The 19,489-nt window shown below is 43.9% G+C and overlaps 3 protein-coding genes across 18 annotated transcripts in view; 2 read left to right on the top strand and 1 right to left on the bottom strand.

Annotated features, from left to right (window-relative positions):
- PBRM1 (polybromo 1) overlaps positions 1-3,408 on the top strand; it is a 65,432-nt gene extending 62,024 nt beyond the window's left edge. For all 16 annotated transcript variants that reach the window (XM_054216670.1, XM_054216669.1, XM_054216679.1 and 13 more), the window contains one exon: positions 236-3,408. In XM_054216670.1, the coding sequence (XP_054072645.1) occupies positions 236-408 (173 nt within the window). In that variant the 3' untranslated portion in view covers positions 409-3,408. The remainder of the gene's footprint in view (positions 1-235) is intronic.
- Positions 3,409-7,330: 3,922 nt separating this feature from the next.
- On the bottom strand, positions 7,331-9,933 carry LOC128915848 (ubiquinol-cytochrome-c reductase complex assembly factor 5). The gene is made up of 3 exons (XM_054216692.1): positions 9,789-9,933; positions 9,271-9,441; positions 7,331-7,694 (listed from the first exon to the last, which is right to left on the bottom strand). Exons 2-3 carry the CDS (start codon positions 9,419-9,421, stop codon positions 7,627-7,629), a joined length of 219 nt encoding a protein of 72 aa, XP_054072667.1. The 5' UTR covers positions 9,422-9,441; positions 9,789-9,933; the 3' UTR covers positions 7,331-7,626.
- Positions 9,934-10,047: 114 nt separating this feature from the next.
- Positions 10,048-19,489, top strand: part of NT5DC2 (5'-nucleotidase domain containing 2) — a 28,685-nt gene continuing 19,243 nt past the window's right edge. The window contains exons 1-3 of the mRNA XM_054216687.1: positions 10,048-10,420; positions 18,112-18,296; positions 19,112-19,186. Of these exons, the coding sequence (XP_054072662.1) occupies positions 10,153-10,420; positions 18,112-18,296; positions 19,112-19,186 (528 nt within the window). The 5' untranslated portion in view covers positions 10,048-10,152. The remainder of the gene's footprint in view (positions 10,421-18,111; positions 18,297-19,111; positions 19,187-19,489) is intronic.

The following is a 19,489-nucleotide window of genomic DNA, read 5'->3' as shown; positions in this document are numbered from 1 at the left end:
CTTAAGGAAATGTACACATGCAAGTAATTGTTAAAAACGAACGAATCAACAGACTGGGAATATATATGTTATCAGCAGGTAAATGCCATTGATGTTGTATAAATCTAAGAATCAATTGTATGGGCTTAAATATAGGGGTAAAAGTTACACTCTAGAATTATATTTGCCTTTTCCTATAAAAATTGTGGTGAATATCAAAGCCAGTAGATAATTGGACCTTTTCTTGACTTTCCAGCACGAAGACGAGATGTCCACTTATCAAAAGAACAAGAGAGCCGACTCCCTTCGCACTGGTTGAAAAGTAAAGGGGCTCATACCACAATGGCCGATGCATTATGGCGTCTGCGAGACTTGATGCTACGAGACACCCTTAACATCCGTCAGGCATACAACATAGAAAATGTTTAGTTGCATAATTGCTTCTTTCTTTGATACCGGCATATAAGGAGTTTTGTGGAACAATAGCTGTTTTAGTTACTGGGTGGGGAGAGATAACCAACAATAATTTGTATTGCATTTTACTGTACATTGCAAGACCATTTTTATATAAGGACACTTTTAATAAGCATATTTCACTTTTTGTTATATTAAGTTGACTTTATCAAATACACGGATTTTTGCATATGTTTCCTTTGTTTGAAAGGCGATTTCATAATTGGTTAAGTGTAGTCAAGGGTTCATCTTTCTTATACTTTCTTGCTGAGAATCTGATGCCATTGTTTTTATATAAAATAAGAAAAAAAGAAAACAAAGTATTTACAGATTGGTACAGTGGAATGTGAAATTAGTCATAGTTTACATCTTAGAAGAATGTGTGTACATGTGTTTGCGTGTGCTAGCCACTTCCAGCAGAAATCTCGCTTGGATGTGAACAGGGAGGATCTCTTAAAAGACGCTAAAGGTAAGACGTGCATTGACGCTAGGCAAGAATGACATTTCCACTAATACCGAGGCAGCTGAGTGGGTCACAGCAATCATGGAAGTGCTAAGGTGGACGGGACAAGGGTGTCTTGACCGCTAATGTTGTCCAGTCCTGTCAAGTTATTTAATTGTGTAGCCAAGGCCATTGCGATGCTAAATCAGTAACAGAATACGTGTGCTGGAATGCCCTTAGAAGGTGAAATGTTTCATCTGCCGTGACCTGCTTTGGGGGTTCTGCGATGTCCCCAACACCGAGCAGTGGGAAGGGGAAGCTTCCTCCCTCAGCAGTGCTGGCTGCATGAAGGAGAGGCATGCAGAGCTTCAAACCAGTTCAGGAAGGTAAGTTAGAGGAGAAGGAAAGTGGAGTTGTTTTGGTAGTGAAGTAACGTGATTGGTTTTAAATTCACGCATATTCTGTTAATGATTGGGCATTGTAAGGCATTTTTGTATGCTTTCTTTAAGTGTATTGATTCACCTTAGTGAAAGTTTTGCAACGCAGAATTTGAGAGAAATTTGACACTTAAATTAACTTCAAAGTAAAATACTACTGTATGGTATGTGTAAGTTCAGCATACCTAGTACGCTGGAGAAATAGAGTACTTTCATTGCAGCCTTCAGGGGGTTTGGGGCTTTTTTTCTTTTTTCTTTTTTTTTTTTTTTTTTTTTTTGTTAGCTAGGTAAGGTAGGTATAGGCTCTTCTTGCCAAATTTCAAGGTTGTGACTGCCTTCTGCTAAAGACTTACCTGTCCTCGTAACTAACCAACCTTTTGAACTGCAAAGTTCTTTGTTTAAAGGTAAATCCTTTCATGTATTTAATTTTAGAAAAAAATTAATACTTTTGGGTTGCATTAAGTACCTGGGAAAGCTATATTAATTGTTGGCAGGAACATGGTCACTGCAACTCAGTCCAAAAGAACTAATTTACTGATACACTTCATCTTACTGCTAGAGATGTTCATCATGTGGAAATGTTTTTTAAAGTCTAATAGTACAGAACATTTTTATTTGAGTACATTTGGCAGAAGGTTAAATACTTTTCTTCAAATACTGGGTATCTTGGGTTCTCTTTTGCTGATACAATTGATGAGGGAAGTGACATGTGCAAGTATAAACTATTACTTAATTTTACTGGCTAATTCCTCTCCCTCTCCTATTGAAATCCTTCAGTCATTGCACAGAAAAGCTGTGTAATTACAAATAGGCACTTAAGGACAGTTTAGGTCAGATGTGCAAGGGATGTGGAGAAAATAGAGTTAAGCAACATATAGGGAAACTACAATTTTGAACGCTACAAGTAGCACACCTGTGGTACAGGAGTTCTTTACTGGCCTCTGTAAATGACCAAGATTATTTAATAAAGCAGAAACTGAATAGTCTTAGACCACCCCCATATATACAGTATCATCTTCAAATGTGTTTAAATTACCATAGACTTTGCAATTTTTAGCCACAAAGATGGGACGTTGAAGCGAATCAGGCAGCAAATCCTAGTGTTTGAGTATTTGGAACTATCATGAATTGTACTAACCCACCACCAGATTCTCCTGCTTCTCAGCATTAACAAAAATTACACCAAAGAACCTGGGATGGATTTTAGTTAAGTTATTGTTTTATTTATTTTCTTTTGAGGACTGGATGGGACTCCCTTTGGAGCCTGTATAACTCAGATGTTTAATTTATCTGAAGGTCAGTGGTGAGCAGACTTGCGGCACTGGCTCTCTCCGGCCCGAGCAGCTGAGGCCCCGACTTCCGCTGCTCTTCCCGGCCCAGGAGCAAGAGACTGGAAGTGCAAACGAAACCTGGGTCCTCCCGCAAGGCAGTGCAGAGCACTACCGCTAAGCCACCGGGCTGGCCCTAATCAATTATTTTAAGCTTTGTTTATTTATTTCAAAATCATGTCTCTGCATATTGGAGGCATTTCAGTCGATTGCAGTAAAATTTAGGATATAATGGCTACAGTCTAGAATTCAAAAACAGCAAAAGAAACTGTTTTCTGACTCTGGTTTAAAAAAAAAAAAAAAAAGACATGTCTGTCTGTCTTTCTCTTTGTGGGTGTTTGAACCCCTCGTTTGTTTTCCACTGCCGTTCATTGTACTGACGTAAACAAAACTTTCATATTAAAATAAAAGTATGTATGGGAAATGGTTGGCTTCTGTGAGAGTGGAAAATAGATTAATCTAGGACCGGTATTTTCATAAACCAGTTGGAGACGACTAATAATTATTTGTTCTCTTCCTCAGTCCTTCCCTTCCATGAGAAAATTTACTGTTTGTGTAAAAATTCAAAACGTTGATGTTGGTGACTTTTTTTTTTTTTTCCCCAGCATATGTTTTCGGACCTGGTTAATCCATGCTTGGCTTTTCATTAGATCTTGTACTCCTGAAGGTTAAGCTGCTAACCAGGTTTATAACATGTATGTACTATCACTTTGTTTACCTGAGTCTTTTTAATTTGAATAAAAATAGTTTGCAAAGTGTTTTGGATTAACCAGGTTTGAGTGTCCCATCAAGACTTTTGTTAGGATTTTATTTCAAGTAATTCTTGCTGTTGCTGAGACAGATTTTATCAAGTCCTTAGTAGTGTGTGCTTGTGTGTGGGTAAAGAATCCTTTTTATATTGCCCTCTGTATTGCAAGACGAGCCTGGTGGGTGCTCAGAACAGTGATGCTGGAAAAGTATAGTTGAAAATTGAGCCATAAGGAGCATGAACAGTAAACGTTGAAAAATATGTGACGCATTGGGAGCAAGCTGAGTGGAGATGATAAGATTCAGTCAGTCCCAGTTGCCCCCACATTAATGGCTTTGAAAATAAACAGCAAGCCTTAATTTCATACTGGAAGCTAACCTGGTTCAGGACTCTCTTTTATGTAGCTGTATAATAAAGGAAATTAGAACAGTAATATGGAAAAAAGCATCTTCTACACAATAAGATTAAAATCCAGAATAGAAATTTTCTTTAATACCACAGAGGGCAAGAAAAATTAAGTGGTATCAAGCTCTCAGGTCTCAAGTTGCCTCTGCTATACAGTTTACAAAGAGCTATTTAAACAACCAGAACAGATAGCATTATATTTAATTAACACATATTCATGTCTTGGAGCTGGGGATTAAACGCCGCCTGTCGTGCAGGCTGCCAGCTTTACAGAACTTCCGCCTTTCTAAAATTTGACGGTGGATGGAGCAGTTGCACAGAGGAGACTAATTCTAATCATCCTCCACATCTTGTTTGCTCAGTCTGAAATACTGAAGGTCATCCATAGATGAGAGATTGGTCCTTCCTGCACCCGGAGGGATCAGAAATCCAGTGCAGAAGTCTGGCCATGCAGATGATGGAGGCATCAGGAGAGATGTGAGAAGGAAGGGAGAAGAATGCAGCCAATTGCACAGCAGAAGCAGTAACTGCTGTGGCTCAGCCCCAGTTAAGCTAAGCAGGACAAAAGCCTTGGACAGAAATGGTGAAGGATGGTGGATCCTTCATGAAGTCTGTGCAACTGTCTCTACAGTGAGTGCCTGAATTCAGTTTCCATTGGGTGGTTTTGGGGAGGACTATAATTAATCCTCGTGGTTGGTGCAAAGCACCAACATCCAGTAACAACTTCAGGAAATTCCTTAGGACCAGTCATCCCACCAGTGCCTGTTGCAGATTTTTGCACCTTTCTTGGAAGCAGCCGGGGCTGGCCATAACCAGAGCGCGGGTACAGTTCTGTATCTGTGTATGAAGTCCAAAGTGAAAGTTTGCCTCCACTGAAGATAGTAAAAGTTTTGCTCCAGGGAAGAATTCACCAATACATAACAGATGGCTATTTTTACTGTTTTCTACTCTTGAAAAGCTGGATATAAACTCTGCTGCACCCCTGAGCCAGGGAGAACGGGCTGGGCGCATACACGCTTCCTTTACCAGAGCTTTTCAGTACTTCCCTGGCTCACCACATACCTTTCAGCAGGCGCCATCCTTGGGTGCGCAGCAGCAGTGAACAGTCCATTCTTTCCACAGAATCATTCTGAATCGGCGGTGAAATTGTCCCCTCTGTAATGCTGGCGTGATGAGCAGCATTGCTCCTACGTAAGTATCACTCACTGTTTGTTCGCAGATGACTCTCTGCTGCTGCTGCTGCTTTAATGAGTTGAAATTTTCCATGCTTGATATCTATATTGGCTGGACTTGTGTGATTTGGAAAGCTTTCAGCAGAAATGCTTTGCTAATTTGCAGTGTCTCGTGCTGCAAAGTGAACACGTGAGACCAAGCTGCGTGCTGGGCTGACACCAGATGAACTCCCTGAAGAAGGGACGGACGTGCTCAGCCCCAGAACTGGCAGGGGCTCAGCAGCGCCTAAAATGAAAGCCATGTTCCTGGCTTGCTCCTGCAGTGCGGAACAGCAGCAGCGGTGTGTTCCCAATGCTGGCCTGGGCTCCGAGCCCAAGGAGAGTTCTTGCTTCCTCCCCATTGCCCACCACCATAGTAGACTGATGGGGGGGGAGCTGGAGGACGGGAAGGAAACAGAGATGTGCCAGAAAGAAGATGGGAAAGAGATCGCTGGGGAAGGCAAAGAGCACAGAACTAAGAGTCGTCAGGGATAAAATTGAGAAACCAAATGAAGACCTTGGTTGTTGAAGATTTGGTGTAGATAAAAATTGATACTAAATCCCCAAGCGTGCTTGGTGCTGGAATGGGCTGGGCACTGGGGCCTTCCAGCTACTCTTATTTCCAGCATTAGCGAGAGACTGGCAAAATCTAAGAATGCCAAAGAATCAACAAACACATTGTAAAATGAAGAATACAGTTCAGATTTCTAAATGTCAAGCTTCATCTTCTGTCATAACAGATCTGTGTTGCACAAAATGGTACAATGCCACCTTGGAGAAGGATTTTATTCCTGCACTGGTCACAAAGGCCAGTGACACAGAACTCCCCGACACCAGACTTCTTGCGAGCAACTGCAGCCTGTCTCACGTTCTGCGTACTGAGATATCTTCCAGACGTGCCTGGTGCTCTCAGCTGTGGATGGGAAACAGTGCTGCAAAATAAGCAAGAGCTCTGAAGTGAAAAATTGGACCTTGCCTCAGTGCTGATGTTTGTGAAACACTTTGCTACTGTTTCAGCAGCGCTTAAGGGCAGCGATGGGCAGTTTTCACACCAGGCTTCCGAGTACTGAGACTTAACAAGGGCACAGGGCTCTCTTAAAAAAACAAAGATATTGAAAAACTTACTTGTGCTATGGAAACCAAGCACAAGGGAGTTCCCAAAGGCTCAAGAAGTAAAGGCAAAGGCAGGGGGAGCTAAAGCTCAGCAACTTTAAAAATCTGGCTTTTTAGTCATGCTTCCGTATAATGATCTGTGACTGCAAAAAAGCTTGTGTGTAAGTTTTTGAACTTGGGCTCTACCCTGGAACCAAAGTCAAAATCTAGGTTCTTCTCGCTTCTGAAATAGAGATTTTCCCCAAGTAATTCATTTTCTCTCCAGTCAAAATATGCAGTGACACAGTCACATCTTTAATTCTTTGTCAGTTTTTTATATCTCCTGAAAACACACATAGCACTAGGTAAACTTACCTTACTTTCCAGGTAAGTCCTTGGAAGACACAACACGCACAAAGTACAGCACTTACGCTCCACTTGCCATTTGAGTACCTGCACCTAAACGTGTTCAAAACAGCCATTGTCTCTTTAGTTGATGAAAACTTAACTTCTGTGGAAAAAGGCTGTTAGGAGTTAGCACAGGAATCCGTGTAAGTATATGAACTCCCTCAGGTTTGATTTTAGGCTGATCTTAAGAATTGGCTTCTTTGTGGAACCCTCAAGCATATACCCATACCATCAGAAATAAACCAATTGCATTAATATACGATCCTCGCTGATTATACTGCACCAGTCACCCTAATGCATAACCACTGACATGCTCCCACACACGCCAGTGTCACTGTTGGGGAGTAAAAGCTGTCCAGGATAGAGCAGCTGTTGGCTGTTTTCCTGCTCTGGGGAGACAAGTCCCACAAGCAGAATTCAGGTTTGCTAAGGCTGCACGTTCTTCTACGCTTTTGCCTGTTACCGGGTAAACACATCAGACATTTTCCCCCAAAGCCCTCAGCTCAATTCAGTGCCAGAGTAGCAACGCTGGGCATTACAGCACTTGTAGGCAGCGGAGCCTGAATCACGGCTGACTTTCCAAACAGCGTGGGCTAAGTAAACACTGAGCAGTAAGTCTGTCCTCTTTGTATCCAGTTAAAACTACACCATATTGGAAAGAAAACAAACCAGATTCCAGAGCAGTTTCTATCAGCACAAAGGAAACTAACTGAAAATGACTATTTCCATTGTGCTGAGACACTATGTATGCAACATGTAACACTTCTTTCCCGTTGGTCTTGTCACAAGAATAGTGTCTCATCGAGCAAAGAAAAAGGGAGCCAGACTCTCTTTATTCAGTTTAGTTTATTTGATAGTACTAAACAAACATTAAATAAAAGGCAGAGGCCTAAACACAATGAACTTTTCACTATTGTATTTGACTTAAATACAAAATATTAAAGATATGAAGTAGATGGAAGAATAAAACTGCCAAAACCATCTGAGAGTGTATTACACAAACTTGTGGAATGCAGTTCATATTGCAGAGGCAAATTCTTCCCCTACCATCAACGTGGCAGTAATGCTTCTTTGGCATTAAGAGAGTCGAAGCATTCGGGACGTTCCCCTTGAAATGTTTCAGCTAAAATTCATTTTTTTCCATCCTTGCCTCGTACTGTCTTTCAGATCGTTTCCTACGGTAAACATCATCTGCCAGAAAAACATTTTTTTTATATTAGTGTTTTCCAAGTGCAAGATAGTATTAAATGTATGAAGCTTGTTATCTTTTTTTTAAAACTTGAATCCAATTTTCTCCTGCAGACACTGACTGACAGGCAACTGAAAATTCAAGCCAACACAAATCCTTATTACCACTTAAAAATAGCTCATGTTTTCCCTCCCATCCAGGCTAAAGTTCTTCCCATCAGTCCTGATGAGATGTTTTTACAGCAAAACTAAGTTTCCAGTGTGATACAGTCATTTCTTGTCTACTTTCCCATGAGGGTAATTAAAAACACAAATGCCCAAATTGGCTGAAGCCAATAGGAAGCAAAATTGCAGGCAAAAAGTCAATGCCGGAGGACTGCCAGCATAGCTTCAGTATTTTAGCTTTTTTTTTTTAAAGAAACAAACCACAGGAATATAGCCACCTTTATAGTCCTAGTTGTTCTTCCTGCCTTCCCTGATCATCCCTAAATATCCACCACCAAATAAAATCTCTTGCAGACAAAAAAAAGAGGTTATTGGTCTTGTACATTATCACTTTTCATGGATTGTGGAGCAGTAATAAGGCTAAACTGCACAATTATTGTTACTGTAATATAGTATCCTTTAGGCATAGCAATTTTTTTTTTTTTTTTTCAGGAAAACAAGGCTTGAGCTGAAATGTAATGACTGCTACAGAGATGTTGTTCTTTAGTTCCTAACCTGACTTTATTACTATGCCTCAGAAACATTAAACTGAAAAACCACAGCAAACCCATCTTCAGAAGCGAGCAAAGAAGCAATTTTATTTGCAGTGAGTTTGTCAGCTATGGAAATAGTATCAAGCTGGTTTATGCTGCAGGAGACTCAACTAGATTTCCTGTGAAAATGAGAATATTCTCATATAACGTGCAGTGGAGCTGATCCTTTTCCTGAAGCAGACAGAAATTTCTAGCAAGGTTTAGAACCATAGAATGCTTTGGGCTGGAAGGGACCTTAAAGATCAACTGGTTCCAACTCCCCTCCCATGGGCAGGGACACCTCCCACTAGACCAGGTTGCTCAAAGCCCCTTCCAACCAGGCCTTGAACACCTCCAGGGGTGGTTTGTTAAAGGGAATGGCACAATTAAAACGAAATGCTTTAACTTCTAGAAACTAAATGCCATTAGCTAAGTTCTCACAACTCATTTTCATACTTCTTTTTCAATTAAAAAAGTCGTGTTTCAGATGAACCCACACCTACACTTGAATTCTGACAACCCTGGTGAGTCTTTTTCAATGTGAAAAAATCGAATTTAGTATTCTAATTCCGGGGGTTTTTGTTTGTGTCCAGTGTCTTCTGCTAGGGAGGCAGAAACTGGTGCATCACACCCTGCACTAAAGGGAGAAGCGTTTGACTTGCTGATTATCTTTAAATAATCCTCCGGGTGGGGACCCACCCCACCATCAGACCCACTTCTCGTTGTTACAGGGAGCCGCCTCCGTCGTGTCCACCGCCAGCAGGCGCCGCGGCACCCGGGACCGGCTCAGGCCCGGGGCGGGCAGCGGTGACTCAGCGGGGAGCAGGCCTCCCCTCACTCACAGAAGGTCTCCTTGCCGATGCGGACGTTGATCATGAACCACTCCATCGCTCCCCCGAGGAGGAAGAAGAAGGGCAGGAACCTGTAAACGCCGAAGCGCCGCTTCCCAGGCACCAGCTGCAACAGGCGCTTCACCCTCTTGCTCACCAGCATGACCGAGGCGGGAGCGGCGCCTTCACCAGTTCGCCGGTGAAAAAGAAAACAGGAGGAAGGGTGTGAGGGGCGGGATGGCACGCACAACGGCCCCCTGCGCCCCACGGTCAAGCCGCCGCCGGGAGGCCGAGCCCGCTGTGGGAAAGCCCCAGGCGCGGGGCCGCAGTCCCCCGTCTTCCCCGTTATGGTGGCGAGGGGGTGAGGTAAGAAGCGGGTCGCCCGGGCCCAGCTTCACCCCATCTCCCCGGCGGCCATGGCGGGCGGCCATGGCGGCCCCTCAGCCCCGCCGCCCCCTCCCCGGCGGGGGCGCGCGCAGCCAATCACCGCCGCACCCAGGGCGCGCGACCCCGCTCCGCGCGCCCCTCACCTCTAGCGCGGGACCGCCAAGCCCCTACGAACCGGCGAACGGAAGGACGTGGTCGGTGACCCCCGCGCGGGCCGACTCGGCTCTCCTGATTGGTCGAGGCGGGTTCGAGGGCGGGGCCGCGGTGAGGGACCACCCCCCCGCCCCCCACGCCGCCTGAGGGGACGGAGCGCGCCCGGGCCCACACCGCCCCCCTCCCGTCGAGGCGTGGCCCGGCCCGGCCCGGCCCCCTCGCACCGGGCGGCGGGGATTGGCCGCCCGGCGGGTGCTGCCGCGGGCCGGGGCCGGAGAAGCGGCGAGCGGAGCGGAGCGGAGCCAGGCCCGGCTGTTCGCGGGCTGCCCCGAAGCTGCGGCGTCCGCCGGGACCATGGCGGCGCTGAGGAGGGGCAGCGGCGCGGCCCCCCGGCTCCTCGCCGTGGCCGTCTCCTGCCAGAGCTGCCGCCCTAAAGCAAGCCAGTGCCCCGGGGACAGCGGACACGGGCAGCTCAGGGACCACCAGCCGGCGGCCACCGGCAGAGCCCGGCGAGGCGCAGAGCCCGGCCCCGCCGCGGGCAGCCAGCCCCTCCCGGCCGAGGGAGCCGACACCAAGACCTACTTGTGGGCCAGGTACCATGAGATGAAGAAGCTGGTCTACGGTAAGGGCCGCCTCCGGGCGCTGGGGCTGCCACGTCCTGCCGGGCTTGGGCTTTTTCCCTTTTTTTTTTTTTTTTAAACTCCTTTTTTTCCCTCCTCTTTGCATCTTGATGCCTTTCCCCACGCTGCAGAGCTGAGGATGTGCCCATTGCTGTGGCAGCTGCTGGGGTTAGAAGCCTTCTCCCTGGCAATGCCATCTGCACGTCTCCATCGCCCAGGGCCCTCGGAGATGCTTTTATTTCTATTATATTGAAATCTGGCCTTGGTCTTCCTCTCCCCATCCCGGGCTTCCCTCTGTCAACATCCCTCAGCTGGTCTCAGCATTTCGGGACACACAGATTATGTGGGGATCTTCACAACTGGCCCCTCTAACATGGATATCCTCATGGTGAATGGTCTAAATGAAGGGCTTGTTGCATTTTTCTCTCTAATTTGCCATTGGTTGGCATACAGAAAGGTGGTTAGACGAGGGCAAATAGACAGTCTTGTTGACTGATGTGGTGAGGAGTCCAGTGTCCAACTTGTAACTCACCATTGGCACAAGGGTGAGTGTGGACAAGAGTGATGCCACAGCAGCTAGGATGTCTCCTGATCCTGAGATCAGTTTGCGTTACAGATGGGAAATGCCTTTTATGCATGTGTGCATGTTTTTGCTCCTCTGGACAAGAAGTTACCTGGCTGTGTCAGGTATGTTGACGTCTTGCTAAGCGAGGAGAAGACTCATGCCACTCGCCAAATCTGTCCATGTGCAAAGCAGGATTGTGGTCTTTTCAGCAGCAGCAGATCTTTCTGTATTAAACTCGCCTAAAAATGTGAAAGAATAGCTTTCATGGCATAAGGGCAGAGAACGTTTTCCTGCTGGTTTCTTGATTCTTGGAATGCTGAAAGTAAGCACTCTAGAGAGTAGGAAGTGTGACTTTGTGTCTGCTGTTAAATAGTTCTCCCTTAGCTTTTGTTTATCTAAGGTTTGGGAGGACAGCAGCCAGCCATAGGCATCTGGAAGAACCATCTCACTGTTCTGAGATTGGCAGGTTCTGTCATTCCTTCCTCCCCACCTTCCAGTACACAAGATTCGACATAAAATCTAAAGTCCTTCATGATGCACAAATGTAAAGGAATTGGCCTCTGATCTCTTGGATGCTCAGTCTGATGTGTTCCAGCTTTTGTGGGATGTGAGCTCCTTTGCCTGAGTTGCTGAAGGCAGTACAGGGTGCTGACAGAGGACTGTAGCTTCGTGTTAAGTCCCCACTCAAAGACTGAGTTGTGGTTTTAGCTTCATGGCTTGAAAGACATTCCAACTTGCAAGACTTGTAAAGGTGTTTGGACTTTAATATCCTCCGTGGCATTTTTTTTCTTTTCCGTAATGTTGTTGAAAATGTAAATGATGATACGTTAATAGGCTGTGTCACAGTCTTGGGAAAATGCTTACTTTACACTGTGACAGGCTGTGAAGTTTGTATTCGCATAGTTACACTTGTTGGGATGCAAGAGATACAGTGGTTATTGGAGATGGAGAACTGATCAGCAGGACTAAATGCAAAATGAAGTTAGGTGAAGTAGCCCATGTGTTACAGAGCAGACTCGTTACAAACCTTCAGGTAACTATTAGACATGCTAAATAAGAAGGTTTGTTTAAAGAATATCTCCCCAAACCAAAATTTCAAGACTGTGCTGTTATTCAAGTCTTATCAAGAAAAGGCATAAACAAAGTTTGTCCAAGTGGATTTTAATTGTTGCTTTGGAGACTGAACTGAGTTGTGCAAACTGTGGCATCAGTCTGTTCCTTTGTTCCTGATTTCTAAGTCTGATGTAAAAGTGAATGTCTGTGGTTGGGTTATGGATTTGAAAATGTTGTCACATCTCAATACTCATCAATGTTGAGTTTGAGAAGACTCTTGTACTGCCACCTTCTCCCCCCTTCTCTGAAACTCCATCTTTTGTGTAGTCCTTTTTCCTATATTGTCAGTTATTCCTATTGGTTCTGGAGAGAGGTCTCTGCCAGGATAATTTATTATGTGTTTTCAAACCAGCTCTTGCTTAGGACCTGATTTATAAAGCATTGTTGCATTTTTGCATAGAGGGGATTCCAGTGATAAATACTGACCGAGTTGGACAGGGCAAGATGTGTAGGATGAGAGCTTCTGTGCCATAAAGCTCAGTGGGTGGCCAGAGCCCAGGCCAGAAATTCTCAACTTCGTAAAAACACATCTGTGTTCTGCCAGGCTTGAGCAAGGTAATACAAAAAACATTTCATTACCTGTAAGAATTTCAGGCTACTACTTCCTCTTAATGTGGGTTATTTTTCCTCTGCCAAAAGGAAAAGTATAGTTGCATTTGTCAGAGTGGTGTGTTGAGCAAGACTTGCTGTATTTTGGTTTGATGCCATCTGAAGTGTCAAGGAAGGCCGATATGCTCTCTCAGTAGGCAATGTCTGAAGTCTTGCACTCTGGGAAACATCCAATCCTGAAACTCAATGGAACTGGCAAGCAAGTGAGGATTTGGCTGTAAATAAGTGTATATATGTTTTCCTAGATCTTTCAAACTTGTAAACATAGCTACAATAAATCAGCTTTCCTAAGAAACCTTTAAAATTACTGTTAACTTCTTGCCTCTGCATGACGAGCTTGAGCGTGGTTAAATGTGAGAACTACTGAGAGCAGAGAAAAGTTTGCAGATAACAAGAACGTGGTTGGGCATTGATAACACTGAGGATGTAGCTCAGAGGTAGTCCTTGCTCTTTTTAGTTTGTGTGGATCAAGAGATACCTTTGCATCTAAATAATGCAAGATGCAGTCAGCAACATGTGCCCATCGCGTTTGCAAATGGGAGAGAAGGCGACAGCCCTGTGTGATCATTGCATTGGCAATTCCAGTGTGGTGCACAGGTGTTTTTTGCAACCAGCACATTTTGATGCTGCTCGTGTCACTAATCTCAAGCAGGCACAAGGATTTAAGGGCTTCGTTCTTGCCAAACCAGGAAATGAGTCTAGTGCTATGATAATAAATGCCCTGCAAATTGCTTATGGAGTGTGCCCGTTTCACGAGTTGTGGCGTCTACAGATTGAGCTGGGACTGAAAATGACAATTAGCAGCCAGAACTGGAAGTGTGACCAGTTATGTTAACTTCCAAATTCTGCTTTCCTAAATATAAAGGTTTTTTCTTGTAAAGAGCTGTTGTACCAGAATTTGTCTAGTGCCTTTGTGTATTTAAAAAAGTTATTTTGGAATGAAATGGTATTTTTTAACTTTGGTTTGTGTTGATTTCATTGGTGAGAAGTCCCAAAATATTGAGGCATAACGGCATAAATTCAAGACTATGTTCCAGAGCAATTTTCAGCACTCTTTTGACATGGTTCCTCTGTCATTTAATGCTCTTTAAGTAATATTTCCCCCTCCTTACCATCGTGTTAGAGGCATCTGCTTTGGCTTGTTAGAGTGCTTTGCAAGAATTGCTGTGAAATGGTACACAACAACACTTTAAAGGGTTAAAGAGGTACTTGGAAGGGAGGAAAAACTGGCAGTTTGTCTTTAGAAAGCAAGTCAGTGTGAGCAAAGGGAACTTTTTTATTCATGAAGAACATGTAGGATGGTGGCCATCTGCTTTTCAGTATCGCTCTTTTCCTCGCTAGTCTTACAAAGAAGTTAGGACAGATGTCTGCTGTATTGGACGTCTGGGAGTACAAAATGCGTGAGAGATGGGTGGATGGGTGTGAGCTGCCTTTTTTATGTATTATTCTTCACTAACATGCTGGATATGAGGTTGAGAGAAAAGGAGCATTTCCTGCCTGATGCTGTTGGTACCCCCGGGAGCTCAGAAAAGCACGAACGTGCTTGGCACCTCCTGACCGGAGCATTTTTCACATCAGAAGGGGCCATATGGTGTCTTGGCGTCTCTAACCATTGCTTGCAGTTAATTACCTGCTTTTGTTTCCATCTCTGCTGTCCTGTCAGGGATTGAGTGTTATTGCTTTCTAACAATGTGGGCTATTGCCTGGGAAGAGGCACTTGTGCCTTCATGAAGATATTCCGATTTAAGCAGCTGTTCAGGGCCTCATAGTAGTAAAATGAAGGAGATGATGTGTGTTTACCTTGCATTTACACCCAGGTCTAAAAAATGCGTGAGATCAAACATGCTTTCTTGTGGTCTGCCTTTGTTGCTGAGTTTCATCATGTGCCGTGGATATGCAGACACTTCCCTTAAAACCATCAGAGTTGCAAACCTGAGCAAATTGTGCAAGTATGCAGATTCCAGGGGTTTGTATCTATTGCAAGAGCTGTTTTTTCCCCACTGTCCTCAAATGTACGCATGCCGGTTCTCCCTTAGATCATACTTCCTGGGTGAAGTGCTGAGTAGACAGTGACTAACTGTGATACTGTCTCCCTTTCCAGTTAGGACCCAGACGGAAAGATTAGTTGGGGTTATCATTCATTTTAAGTAACCAAAACTGGTTTTTGCCTTTTTTTTTTGTTTGGTTTGTTTTTTTTCTTTCTGTAATTTATCATATTTGTCCTGCAGTCTATTTTGGTGTTTTGGCAGAGAAAAAGCAAAAGCTATCATTCCTGAAAAATGGCATCATCATGGGCTTCTGGAGGGTGTCATCTGTTTGTTTTGATTCGACGATTGCCATGCAAACTGAGGCACGCATCCCTGGCAGATTACGTGCTGAATGCCAGCAGAGCAGTAGCATTCAGCGCCCAAGTCCGCAGCCCAGAACTTAATTAAGCACTCAGAATTTGTAACCACCCAGGTGATTATCTTTAAAGAAAAACCAAACCAAAACAAAACAAAAAACAAGCCAACAGAAAAAAGCAAATCAACCAACCAAACAAAACCCCAAACTTCTTGAAACCTGGCTCGCTAAGCCAGGCATGTTTGGGCTGTCATGTTGAAACTGATCTCATGTGTGCTCCCAGCTTCTGTCTCCTCCCTGATGTAGTTTGGACCTGCAGAGAGACTGAACATAAAGAGGAGAATGACACTGACCACTCTATTGAGGATGCTGCAAACGGACATTTACCCTGAGCCAAACACGCAGCAAGAGTCTGAACTGAAACCCAGAGCTTTTTTCCTTCTCTCTAAGAGATCAGTGACTTTGGAACTACTGTAAATTTAGGATGGAGGATGATGGCGTGGAAAGCAAGCTGCTGCAAGTTTGGTTCGGTGATGTGATAGGACACACAGCACGTAGACGTGTGGTGCTCCGGGAAGTGTGCATAGGGAACACATTATGTGTGAGGCAATGGTGATAAAGCAATTTGGCTCGTGTGTGCATCTTTCTTTGGCCCTTATGGGGTAAGAGAGAACATGCTGTGTAAGGTAGTGACGAAATATCTGAGTAGGCTAAAATGAGCTGGGCAGGAGGCTGTCAGAGGACAGCAGAGAAGCTCTGTATGATTGAGGCTGGCAGGGAGGAGTATGACTTCATCCAGCGGATCTAAATATATTTCGTAAATCACACTGTGCAGCACAGTTACTGCTTATGCTTCTGATCACAGATAAGACTCGCTTCATGTGCTTGGAAAATCTCAGACTACCCTTTACTTGTTACAAAATCATACTGCTCCCTTAGCTTTTCCTGCTTGTGTTTTTGCAAAAATTGTGGCTGGCATATGTTGTTGACTCTAGATGAGTCTCCTGTCTTCTGTGAAAGGAGAGATGGGGTTCAGGCAATGGTATTTTGTGCTGCTCTCAGACTATCAAAATGTGTTTTTGTAAATCTTTTAGCAAATGGTGAATGTTGGAAGACCTTGGCCTCTCTGTAGGGATACGGTAGCAGCAAGTGGGGCGCATTTGTCATTAAAAAAAATAAAAGAAGTGCTTTCATTAGGAGAGGAAAGCACTGCATATTTGCACTGTGATGTGACTAGGGTTGTGTCATTTTCCTTGTGAGGAAGAAAAATAACACCCCGCAAATCCCAGTGTATGCTTAGAAAAAGATCTTCCCACAACTTGTCTGGAGTTGGGGACAGGAAGTGGAGCTCTGTTTGTTCATGGTGCAGAGAGCATTTATGTTAAGACGATGAAAGTTGTGATCGTCTGAATCCTATTTACATTTCCCGTCTTCTAAAATCCCAGTGGAAAGTACTCTTATTGCATCCACCCTCTTCAGCCTCTTCCAGGAACTTTGCCACCAGCAGAGTCGCTGAAAGAGGGCTCTTATTCTTGCTGCGTAGCCAGTAATTCAGCCCTCCTACCTTAAAATACAGCTTTCTTTTCTAGTAATTCCTCTCTAGCTGATCTGGTGAAATGCATTTGAAGGCCAAAGGAAAGTGAGTTAGGAGAGATGGATGGATATGGTTTTTAATGTGTCTCTTCCCTGAAAAATAAATGTCACCTCTTTGGATTAGCGCTCGCAAATGTACTTTGGACTTTTACCTAAATTCTGTAATTATTCCAGACAAAGTCTTTATTTGGAATGGCTGGTATCTCTTTCTAATAATATTCTTTTTGTTCTAGATTCAGATGAAACTTGGTTTTATAGCAAGGAAGCACTAAAGAACTGGCACAGGGGTTCTTGCTAAAAGCCAAAAGTTAAGGTAGGAAGGGAAAAAAAAAATCCTACCCGCTGATGCTGTGTAGGATCTCAAAAATATCTGCACTTTTCCTATCATTAAAAGAGAAAATTACCCATCTTCAAGGGGGGAGGAACTGTCTCTTTCCCCTCTCTGCCCCCCAGTGTGGATGTGACTAGGCAACCTACTACAGGGAACTATTTTTACTGCTCTTTCTCATCTTGCAATGGACAGATCTCATAGAGCGGGAAGCCTGGGGAGGCTGTGTTCCTGTCTCTCCCATTGTAGTGCGGCTAAAGCTCTCTGCTCTCCAGATGAGCTCTGAAAAAGGATACACAGGTAGTTCAGCTGCTATGTCACTTAACCCCCATTTTCCCAGTGGTCTGGGGAGCAAAGTGTTATTCACAAGCATCTTGCACAGTAACCCTGTTTTGAAGTGAAAAACCACAGACAAGGACTGAGCTGTTTCCACAGCTGTTTATCAGAGGAAACCAGATAACTTGTTGCTCTCTGCATTAAGTGCTGCAACAGCAGAGGTTAATGTGTTACTTTTTTTTTACATTTTGTTGGTCTTTGTACAAAACCTTGTTTTATCCTGCCTATTAATAATAATAATAAAAAAGCCCTAATGGTACCTGCAGGATTGGTCTGTGAAGTCTGGCTGCTTCTGTGAGAAAAAAAATGCCAAAACGCAAACCTCAAAGTTTCTAATTTCAAGTAATCTAGATTTCTCAGAGAGAAGAGTTAGCCTGTTTGTCTTGCTCAAGTTTTAAGTGAGGGGCACATGTTTTTCTGGTGATATAGTGCAGGTACCTTTTGTGTTGGTAAGCCTGCTGAAAATGCAGCTGCTGTGAGCTAGAAATTTGACACTTCAAAATCTCTGGTCTGCTTTGTTTCATGCAGGCCGGAGACCCGAGGACATTGTTTTGGGGCTTCCTGACACAAAAGGTCAGTCTTACTGTGGAAGTGGTTAGCATCATCACCAGATGCAGCCAGAGGTTTCACAGTGTGTTTTTTCACAGGGAGGATTATTTGAGTGGGTTAACAGCCTTCGACAGCAGCACTGTGCTCCGTTGCTGCTGCTGTGTGGTACTTCCAGCTGCTGTCAGGCCTAGAACAAAAAGTTGAAATTTCAGTGATCGTCTCATTTTCTCTAACCTCTCCCCTTTCCCTTCCCTTAGATCTTCTTCCACCAGGAGTCTGCAATCTCCTCAACCCGGCCGCTATCTACGCTAACAATGAGATCAGTCTGGGAGATGTTGAGATATATGGCTTTGACTACGATTACACATTAGCACAGTATTCTAATTTGCTACACTCTATGATTTTCAACACTGCCAGAGACATCCTAATAGAGCAATTCAAGGTAATGATGTGCTAAGAATTTCCACTCAATTAAGTTTACTGCTGTCTTGGTGACATCCCAGACGTGCTTTCAAAGTGCCGCATTGTGCACGTGTCAATTAATTGTTTTATTGAGATAAATTTAATGTTTCACAATCTTTGATTGCAGAGAGTTTTGTCTGTACATGGAATTAATTTCTTTTGAGACAATTCACCATGCTCTACATTCCTGAGGTTTTATAAATATGGAGCAAGAACCTTAGTCTAGAAGGGTCTGGTCTGTTTTACCTAACTATGGAAGTAATGCCTACAGAATTGCTGGTTGGAGGTACAGGTGGTGGATAAACATGAACTGTGGGCTAACACTGAAGCCATACAGGACTTGACATGTGCAAGTCAATGTGGATGATGTTGTAGAGCATGTCCAGTAATGGACACCCTGTTCGCAATAGGTGACTGGTCTGTGCATTTTCTTCTCATCACGTCTTTCTTTTTAGAGGGGCTCTGCAGTGCCATTGCTTTGCCAAATATATGCATTGAATGGAATTTACTAGAAGTGTCCTCACTGCCTGACTGAATCTGTTACATTTTCACTAGTGTCCCTTACCTCAGAGAAACTAGTTTTGGGGATCCTGATCCTTTATGTCTGCCTCCATTCATCCACTTGCTTTGTTGAAGGTGCATAATGAAGTGCACCTGTTCCTTGGTCAGTTTGTATCTGGGGTGAGACAACTAGTAGGACTAAGACAGCTCAGCAGGTGAAATAGTTTTGTTGAAATAATTTTGTTGATAACCCAGTGCTTATGCTTCTAACGATGTCGCTGTCTGTCTTCCCAGTATCCAGAAGGGCTTGGGAAGTATGACTACATTCCAGGGTTTGCCATACGTGGACTTCACTATGATGTACAAAAGGTAAGCTGTACAAAGTTCAGTCTCCTGGGCTTTGTCTTCCATTGCATTATGTTTTTAGTGGAAATACTTTCTGTCATTTCTTACAATATCTATCACTAAACTGTCAGTGAAATATGTGGTCCCAGTGGCTGTGCTTTTCATTTCATGGGTTCTTCTTGCTTATAAATCTTCCAATGGAAAGATGTCTTTTGTGTTTGCAAAGCCTGTAGCAGAATGGGACCTCTGGTAAACATCCTTGCCAATTTAAAAGTCAGTTAATTCTAAGCTAATTAATAGAAAACTCAGCTTGTTTGTGTGATCATT

The sequence above is a fragment of the Rissa tridactyla genome, chromosome 10, assembly GCF_028500815.1.
Source record: "Rissa tridactyla isolate bRisTri1 chromosome 10, bRisTri1.patW.cur.20221130, whole genome shotgun sequence".
In the NCBI taxonomy this organism is placed as follows: domain Eukaryota; kingdom Metazoa; phylum Chordata; class Aves; order Charadriiformes; family Laridae; genus Rissa; species Rissa tridactyla.
Note: the sequence above shows the minus strand (reverse complement) of the source record. Positions and strands in the feature narration are given on the sequence as shown.

Bases quoted from the DNA above. Each gene is read 5' to 3' on its own strand.
- LOC128915848 (XM_054216692.1), bottom strand. From the start codon at position 9,421: ATGCTGGTGAGCAAGAGGGTGAAGCGCCTGTTGCAGCTGGTGCCTGGG. The intron at 7,695-9,270 runs GTGAGTGAGGGG...TTTTTCTGGCAG, and splicing joins CATCGGCAAGGAGACCTTCT to ATGATGTTTACCGTAGGAAA.